Below are 10,314 nucleotides of genomic sequence, written 5' to 3'. Positions count from 1 at the left end.
CTGAGTATAAGGTTGACAACCTTTGTGAAGAACAGTAGGATTTTAACTGGAAATTTCTTCATCATTCTATTGCTTATTGTGTCATAACCAGGGCTCTTGTTGTTCTTCAGCTTTTTAATGTAGGAGCAAACCTCCGACGGCATGACTAGGATCATGTTGTCAGTATGTGGGCTTGGAATTTATTTGCTGTGAAAGTCAGTAATTAACTGCTCTGTAATGGGGTCGTGGTTGTTGTTAGTGCGAAACTGAGATTTCAGATGCTGTGCTAAAAGTTCTGCTTTCTCAGTATCTGTGTAATGGATCCTTTGAGGGCCTTTAAGGGGCGGAATGTTGTTGTGGCATTTTTCATACATTTTGATCGCTTTCCATATGGAGTTATCGTCTCTGAAGAGGGATTCCAAGTAGTTAGCTCAGCGGAGTTGTGAGTAATAATTAGTGCGAGAATTGACTGCATCACACAGCCTGTTGAAAATAGTTTTGTCTTGTCTGGATCTGGTTCTCTGAAATTGTCTCCTGGCGGCACTTCGTTTTTTGATGAGCTAAGTTCCTTGGATCTGACAGATTTAGGCTGTTTCATTTCTCTATGAGCACTTTTATAGGCATTTTGTACTTCACAGGTAAACTCCTCAATTAAACTATCAATGTCATTGCCTGAATGTATTGTTGGGATAGCATACTGAATGTTGTTTAGAGCTTTGGCAAAAATTTGCCAGTCAGTTTTAAAGGCTCTTTTGACTGGTGTAGTGTAACTACTGATGTCCAGTATCAAACGGACCGGATTGTGGTCGGAAGATAATTCATTCAACACAGAAACATCCAGCGGAACACTGGTGTATCTGAGAAAGTAGAAGTCTAAAATACTAGAGGAACCATTATTTAATAATCAACAAGGTAGAAAAACCTATTAAAGTTGTCTTTAGAGGACTACCCATAGAATGTTCTGAAGATGAGATTCATGAAGAGCTTACAGCTCTTGGTTATAAGGTGCGTAAAGTCTCACAAATGCATAGATTCAAAACTAAGATTCCTATGCCTCTTTTTCAAGTCCAGTTGGAGAATGTACCAGGGGTAGAAGATATTCATAACTTAACTTACTTCATGTGTTTTTATGTTACTGTTACCCCATGTAATACTATCGGAAGAGTTGTGCAGTGTCACAACTGCCAACACTTCAACCAGTCGTCAGAAAATTGCAAACTAAATCCCCGCTGTGTCAAGTGCGCGGTGGCACATATCATCTAAGTACTTAGTAATTAGCCTATGATCACTCTCTGTTTTGGGGAACAATTCAGAAACTCGCCATTTATCTAACTGCAAATTCAAGTTTAGTATCATTCTTTAGTTTTTTAACAAAATCAGAAAATTTTTCAGCAGGTTTTACCATAATAGGTTTAATTCTCGGGGGATCAATTTCAGTAATTTTAGGCTCACCCTGGTCCATATTATCATTTTCATTGTCATTTGCATTTAATACATTAAATTTATTGCTTACGGGAATATCTACATTACACTTAATTAACTTAGAAGGCTTGACGGGGTTTTTCGGCTGAGTAAAGCCATCAGTATCAGTGATTTCGATAGCTGACCTCTTATTCTTTTTTGATGGCCCCTTGGGCTTAACATTAATATTACCAGAATCATCATTAACATTTGAAACAGGATTAATAACATTTACATCAGATCCATTTTCAACATAAACATCAACAATTTTACAAGCATTAGATTTAACAACCATTATTTTTTTGGCAATATCAGTAACACTTAAATTAATAGAATCAGGATTGTGTGCACCAAAAAACTCATACTTGCCTTTATATATCTGTAATAATTCTTCGGCGAAACCGCGTTCCCTGGCAAACACAGTCCGAACTAATTGCAGTTCCTGATCCGATTTAGCATTGGCAGTCAATGTTTCCAAATCCATGTCGATCGACATAATCCTAGATTTTAGCTTTTCAATACTGTGTAATACACACAGGTAGCTTTCTAACATAGTAAGTGATTCCGCATTTATTAAAGCACTCCAATTGCCTCCTAAATATTTATCTGCAAAACAATGCATTTCATCCGTCAACGCTAGCACATGGTTCCAGACCGTAGATGTATCCATTTTAGCAGGCGGAGAGAGTTCGTTCCCCACCATTGCACGTGGTCGCTAATCCTTGGTAGAAAAAAAAAAAAAAATTGTTCACAGCACACGAAAAAGATCACACAATTTCAAAGTAATCCACACACGAAAAATTCCGAGACTATGAGAAAACAGCATCGAATAACTCCTCGGGAGGAAAAGGAATGACACCCTCATTCCTTTCTTCGGGATGTTCTTGGTTAAAATTAGGAATAAGTCATAAAATCATTCTGTCGACTCTTGGATGCACAAGGCCCTTCCCTAGCCATCTGCCCCACCCACGAAAATTCATGAAGCTAGTCATATATTATGTATATACGGGCATGGGGATTTACAGCAACAATAGCAGATACAATAATGGCTTTTAAATTATGAAAAACGGTAGAAATATTGCTGAATGAGAAACAGTTGATAAAATTAATCATTATAGAAGAATTTATAAGAACAGTAGAGTGTAAAACTAAGGGATCTGGAAAATCATTGAAGGTTAAAATACAATGTTGCCATGAAATCTGTTTAAAAATATACTACTATATTTCACTAAATTTTTTTTTGGTTAGGTTAGGTTAGGTTAGGTTATTTAATTACGGCAAAGCCTCGAGGGCTATCTGCCTAAGTGGAGGGATGCCTTCGTGGAGGACTTTCTAAGAGAAACTGGCTCGTATACACGTTACACATGGGGAAAACCACGAAAACACCCATGCAGCCAGCCCGTTCGCGGGATTCGAACCTCGGACCGAACTACCAGTGTTCAGCGACTTTACCGCTCGGCCGCTGGTGGGCCTAAATTTTTTTTGACGCACAATTATTTTAGTTTACCCTTCTATTTTAAGGCAATCATGTTAATATAGCGCAACTTAGTTATCAATTCATAAATCTTTGTACTTGCAAATAAAGATTTAGATTATTATGTAGCTATTTTTATTAAAATTTAGCTTCTATGCACATAGCCTATAATACACATATCATGCAAAATGTATGTTATTCTATCTTTTATATGGTATCGGTAAGTCTGCTTAGTAGTAAGTTCTGCTTAGTATTATTACGTCTTTTGGTGAAGCAAAAATTATACGAGGATTAGCAGTTGCTTGGTATACTATTACTCTTAACATTCCATGATTCAAGGTCATCTGATAAAAATGAAACATTTGCGAGAAAAAAATAATATTAACGCTGTGCTTAATTTGTTTGCTTTGCTTAAAAATAATTAGTTTGCATAAATGAATAGTTTATATTTGATAAGGATGTTTTATATTTGATAAGGATGTTTTATGAATGACGTTATTTCTTTAAATTTTAACAGTAAAGTTCATAATAATTATTATTTCCTAGTTAGAATAAATATACTCTTGTTGTTGCTAATGCTCATTTGTCTGACCTAAAGTCAGCCCAAGCCCACGAAATTTCTCGTGGTAAGGAGCGCAAGTTTACACCTGCTGTTGGCAACAGCCTTGAGCACTTTACAGGTGACAGTACGATTTAGCCAAGGAAGTTAGAATAGACCACTATTCTAACCTCCTTTGGATTTAGCTCAGTTCCGCTCCCAGTTTTGATAGGGAGGGGACGGGTCCGAAGGTCTCCCACTTTTTCCCCCACCACCAACCTCTCGAGAGGACTTTCGGCTCGCCGCATATTTAGAATGCCCCCATGCAGCACGACATTGTACATTTAGAAATATCCATGCGTTCTTCGGTATTCGAGTGGAGCCCTTCAGCAAGGCAGTGAGCGATGCTAAACCATTATACTGGTTGGGCGGCAGACTTAATATACTACATTCATTAATAAAGTTGATTATACTAATAATATAGTAATAAGCTATTACTAATATTAAACAAACCATCAATTCTATGTACATTTGAATCACTATTTTATCCACAGAATCAACCGAAAATTATTAATAAATAATTAAGGACTTTGCAATAAATAATTATTTTATTAGCACTAATTAATAATTATAGATTAAATATTACGCCCTGTATTATAAACTAAATAAAAAGTGAGAGGTAATAATTAATTATCCCTCCTCCCTCTCAAAGAAGTTGGAAACTTTCGGTTCCATTCCTCCCTCACCTTGAGTATTACGGGGTCCGAATGTTCCTAATTCGTAGTATTAAATATTTAAAAGGGGGTATCCTTGACAAGCAATAAACGATATTTGTTAAATTTTGTTCCTCACCAACTATTCTTATTATCATTTTCTTCAAAGCAATAATTAACTTTAAAAATCTGTAATAACTTGAACCAACACTGATCTCAAGATATTGTCAAGCACGAAATAAAAGTGGGAATTGTTAAACGAAAATTATATAAAGCGCAAACCCTCTTATTTTCTCACATAATCTTTAGACACTACATATTAACTACACAGATGACAGCTAAAACCGTCAATCCACGTGACTGTTCTTCACCGGAATGTCAATTTTTTTTACATAAGCTGCACATTTTGTTGATAAAAAGTTTTGAGTTGAGCACTTCATTACGCAATTCCTGCGCGGATATCAATCCGCAATGAAGATATAGTTCTCTATTTTGAACTTCTTAATATAAATATAAAACACTTTTAAAAATACGAAACAGATTTATAATCATTAAAAGCTGCTTTCTTATCTACAAATAATTTCTTTAATCTTCAGTAGGAGAAAAATATTTTGATTTTTTCATTCACCGGCATTTTGAATGAAGAACCTTTGAGGAGTAATATGTCTCAGTTTGGAATGACTAGAATTGGCGTGGCTGATTCTTACGTTGTTAGCTGAGCAGCGTGAGAGTTTTACCTGTGTTTCCCCATTATTTGGATATTACATTTATTCCCTTGGATTCTTTTTTCAAAAGTAGTTGTGGTCATATGCGTAAGGTGTAGTGAAGTAAGTATATTTAAATTAATGGTGTTTTAAAATAAATTCTTAGAACTTTATTTGCAAATTTTGAATGTCCGGTACCTAAGTACTAGCTTATGTTTTAAGCCTAAGCCGAAGTGACAGACTCGTTTAATGAGTTGTACCTTGAACGTTTTCTTCTGTAATAGTCGATATATCCTAAACTACCTTTATTTGAATTGTATATATTAGTTTTAGTTAATAAAAATAATTTAGGTTGAATATATTTTCTTTATTATATTCAGAATCTGAATTATCTTTCAGTCGTAAGTACGATTTGAATATTTTATAATTTGGTAAACAGGTATTTTTCAGGTCCGTTTTAGATTTTCTTCGAATATTTTAACAGCGGATATTTTAGAGCCAAATGCATATTATCAGTTTTCTAGGAATTTTATTTAACTATAGTTAACATTTTATTCTGTGTGTGTGGGGGGGTTAATAAAAATTTTTATCGTTCATAATTTTATATACAGCCCGAAAAGATGTAACTTTTAAAAGTAACCTTAAAGAATTTTTTTAAGATGTTCAAGTTAACATCTAGCGGTTTTTTTAATAGAAGTGTAGATATGTGTTAATTGATGGGTTTACATTTTAGTATCTGTAAAACAAAAAAACTTTTAATGTAATCTAGTGTAAAACTGCTTTAAGGCATTAAATAAAAATTAAAAATTTTGACTATTCTGTTATGAATTGAAAAAGAAAGTGGAGTTTTGTAAAATTAACATGCTATATAACATGCTTTTTATGACACAATTATTCAATATTTTTAAATAATACTGTTTTGACGAGTAAAGCTCAAGGAAGCAGTGTATCTGAGTATAAGAGAAATAATTTTATTATAGTTAACTTTTTAATGTAACATGTTTATGAAAATGCTAACAATTTTATTATAGTTAACTTGCTTATGTAGCATATTTATGAAAATGCTAACAGCTCATTTTCAAATTTTGCTTACATATGCTGTCCCAGAAGGAAAAGAAATTTCAAGATAAATTAATATTTAAAGCTTAATTTAAGCAGTGCATTGCATAAAATGATTATAAATATACAATTTAAAATAAAAAAAAATCAATTGAAAATGTTTAGATAAATTTAGCATATCAATAAAAATAATTTGTGTTCTACTTCATGTCAAGCCCATTTACCTTGAGATTTTTTTACAACCAATTTGTAAATCTGCGTAAAGTGGGGAAGTACATAGTCAAAGTAGTCAAACTTAGCCTGACTAGTTTGTCATTGAATATGAACTACCCCTTTTATACAGATTTACAAACTAATTTTGGGTGAAATAATCTCAAGGTAACTGATTTGGCATGAAGTGGAAGACTATTTATTTTTCTATTGTTTTGTTAAAGAAAAAAACTTCTGTAATTAATTTTTATCATATTTAAAATGAACTTCTTTAATTAAAAAATAAATTTGGTTACAAAACAAAGAGGTTGAATAACATGAAACTTGAAAGGAACAGGCATTTGTGCCTATGATCACACGTTTTAAGATTTATATCTAAAACATTTCAGTTGGTTTTTTTATATTTTGAATTGTAGAAATATATTTATAGTCATTTTTATGCAATGCATTGCTCAAATTAAACTTTAAACATAAGTTATCTTGAATTTTCTTTTCTTCTGGAAGCAAAATTTGAAAATTGGCTTAACGTTCAATAACTATATTAATATATATGATGCATATTATTTTTATAACTTAGTTCATTACATTTCATAATTTCCCAAACTACTTATTCCTTAAATGATTGGAACCGTAAATAGCATCCAAGGTTATCTTAAATTTCGGGCATAATTATCTCATACCTTGAATTTCAGGCATAATTACCTCAAAATGTTGAAATTTATGCGTGGGAAGAGCCACCATTTGAGTGCTGAAAGACTGAGATTGAATAAAGAACTCTTTTCTTTTGTGAAGGTAATTTTATCTTTTTATCTTTCTAAAAGTGTATGTAGGTAAATATTAATTTGGACAAATTTATTGTATTTGTGACATTTAAAAAAATTATTTTTATACAAACTTAAGTTTTATCATGTGTATTTTTTACCTATTGTTTAAGTGGCAAAATGTAGATTGTGAAATAGCCCATATGTTATTTTTAATAGTCGTGTATTAGATTTAAGTTTTCTGGCAGTTTGTTGACTGATTTGTCTTTACTATTAGGTCATTAAAAGTTAAACAAACAAACAAACAAAAAAAAAAAAAAAAGGGCTGATAATTTATTGAAATGCTAAACTTGAATGTGAAAATTGAAATTTCTATTTAAATATGCATTGACATTTAATCACTTTTTAATTGAATTATTATTAGCTATATACTGTCTAGAATTCATAAAATGTAGGTTATGTGAATTACATGAACTGTTAAATTTCTTTTTTGTACTCCGTATGATCTATGATAGAATTATTAATGACATTAAATGTTTCATCTCTTAAAATTATCATGCCTTTCTCTCAAAGAAGCTAGAAACTTTTTATCTCGTAAAATTATCTGTTATCTGCTCTAGTGTAGAATTGGGTGCCCCTTCGATTAGCAATAATTTTTAAAAATTACATGATAGTTTTAAGTTTGTTTTAGCTTCCTGATTTTATTTAAATGAAAATAGATTGATGTGTACATGGACAAATTTAAGGAAGTGTGCAATGCCTAGTTTGTGCAATTCTAGGATGTGTTTTGAAGTGAAAACAGATCGATGTGTACATGGACACAGTTTGTGCAATTCTTTGACTTCTTATTTTGGGGCCATCTTGAAATTGTGCCTTACTGGTGCCGATCTTGGCATAAAAAAAGAGTCGCCAAGAAACAAGGAGCACCCAATTGTAAACTTTTACCTTATCTGTTATCAAGTATATTACATTTTAGCTATATAGCTATTTTCTAAGTAATTACGTTCAGGGTAAATTGAAAGAAGTGAAATTTAGAAAATTTTTTCTCAGCTGTTGGATTTAATTTCCGAGCATAACAGTACTGGCTGTAAGAATTAAGAGGCAAGAGTTAATGCATGGGTTCCCTCCTTTTTTTGTCTGAATTTAAAAATGTCGTTTATAAAATAAAAAATTTTGAGCTACATGTTAAAGTGCTTGTATACACTGCTCCATATTGAAAATGCAACACCAAGAAGGAGTGGTCAGAAATTTATGCAAATTTTAGAGTAGACGCACATCACCGAGTTATGCAAATGATGTGAAATGCGCTGCTTTCCGACGCACGTGAAGTACAATATAAGGGAAGGATCGTGCAGAATAGGCAATATTCGTGTCATTTTTGGCAGACTAATTATTGAAGAAAGTTGTTTTTTTCTCCCGGAGGATGCATGGACCAGAACGTGGTTCAGGGTGTCGACCAGAACCATTTCCCGTCGATTGGTTGAACGTGGCCTGCATTCACAGTGTCCGTTAAGAAGACTGCCATTGACCCCACAGCATAGACGCCAATGTTTAGAATGGTGCCGGGCTGGAGTGATGTGGATGACAGAATGGCGAAACGTCGTGTTCTCAGATGAGTCATGCTTATGTTTATCAAGTGACAGTCTCCACATATGTGTGTGTCGTCGACGTGGAGACAGATCTAATCTGGCAGTAACTGTGGAATGCCCCAACACGCGACAACGTGGCATAATGGTTTCGGGCACTGTTGCCTACGATTCCAGGTCACCTCTAGTTCGTATTCAGGGCACTATGACAGCCCAACAATACTTAGATAATGTATTTCGGCCGGTGGCAATCCCCTTACCTTGAGGGGCTGCCTAATGCAATTTTTCAGCAGGATAACACCCGACCACACAGTGCTCGCATCTGCTAACATATTCTGCAAGTTATACAGATGCTTCCCTGGCCAACATTCCCTGGCCGTTTGCAGACTCTGCCCCTGCCACGTTCAGAAGAGGAACTGTGGCAAATGGTCGAAAGGGAGTAGAGAGCATTCCTCAGGACACCTTCCGCACTTTTATTGAATCTATGCTTAGACGTGTTTCTTCGTCCATCACTGTTCGCGGTGGTCTTGCATCCTACTGAGCCGACGCCATCTCGCTCTATATTCTAATCATTTTGAAATAAAGATCACTTATTGCTGCTTACTGTCTTTTCTAAATTTCATCACTTTCTGACCACTTCTTCTTGGTGTTGCATTTTCAATGTCGAGCAGTGTAGAAAGTGGGGTATTTAATGAATAATATTTAATGTAACCGCTTTTCGTTTTACAAGTATCCTTGGCACAAGTTTTATTTGTTTCAAAAAATTAAGTTTAACAAAGTAGGAAGGCAGATTATAAAATTAATGATGAAATTATGTATGAGAATAATTGCACTGAATTAGAGTAAATCTTTATTTACAATGTAAACCACTTTATGTGAACCAACATTTTTTGACTATTTTACTGTTATGATGGTCAGATTAGTTACTGGAAAAATTTAGTCTCTTTCATTTTATAACATATGCAACTTGTTTATAACAAGTTGTTGGTTTTATAACAAGTTGCATAACGGGATATATCTAATGGTTTCCTTGATTTTTGAGAATTGGAGTAAATCCTCCTACAATACCTTTTTCCTATAGTGCTATTTCATTTAACCAGGAAAACTGTTGAGATTAATGGCAGTTCTGTCAGTATATCATTATTGCAGCATAAGACCAGAAAAAGTAGTAATAGTTGATTGCTTTCTCGTTCAGCTGAACAGCTGGAATTTGTTTCAGTAAAGAAAGAGAAACTTAGAATTTAAGAGAACAGTGTAAGTCAAGGATGTCAAACTCGTGGGCCGCACACGGCCCACAACAAATATTTTTGCGGCCAGGCCAATATATCGGCAAATAATAATATATAATAATAAAATAACATATCGACGAAGAAAAAAATGTTTACTGCTAAGTAATTAACGATAATTTATTCAGTGTTGTTAGATTACTCACAGCAAGCTGACACACACACACACACACACACACACACACACACACACACACACACACACACACACTACTTAAATTACAAATGCGTGTGAATAGCTTGCGTTCAGCTACCTTCGGCGTTTGGGGGTCACGTGCACTCAGAACTTGTACGCATCCCCTGATAGCCGAATGTGGGCGAACTCATGGTCTCAGTTTTCCCATCATAGTTTTGTATGATATATTGGTGCATGCACTTTGCTTTATTATTAATTATTACTTAATTCATATTGTTACGGATTTCATAGTTATTTATTTATTTAGTTTTTTTTTTATTTAGAAATGTAATTAGATTTGCTTCATGTTGCCTTAGCAACGCAGACGATTTTTGAAAAGACAGCTGCGTTGGAAGGTTAAAAATAGA

The 10,314-nt window shown here is 33.8% G+C and overlaps 1 protein-coding gene across 2 annotated transcripts in view; it reads left to right on the top strand.

Moving 5' to 3' along the window:
* The first annotated feature begins 4,835 nt into the window (after nt 1–4,835).
* Nucleotides 4,836–10,314, top strand: part of LOC118198911 (lethal(2) giant larvae protein homolog 1-like) — a 115,307-nt gene continuing 109,828 nt past the window's right edge. For both annotated transcript variants that reach the window (XM_085806566.1, XM_085806565.1), the window contains exons 1-2: nt 4,836–4,992; nt 6,831–6,930. In XM_085806566.1, coding sequence (XP_085662692.1) covers nt 6,847–6,930 — 84 coding nt within the window. In that variant the 5' untranslated portion in view covers nt 4,836–4,992; nt 6,831–6,846. The remainder of the gene's footprint in view (nt 4,993–6,830; nt 6,931–10,314) is intronic.

Source organism: Stegodyphus dumicola, chromosome 12, assembly GCF_044657685.1.
Source record: "Stegodyphus dumicola isolate Sdum_Otavi_A_Nest chromosome 12, ASM4465768v1".
NCBI classification, from domain to species: domain Eukaryota; kingdom Metazoa; phylum Arthropoda; class Arachnida; order Araneae; family Eresidae; genus Stegodyphus; species Stegodyphus dumicola.
This window is presented reverse-complemented; position numbering and strand designations above follow the sequence as displayed.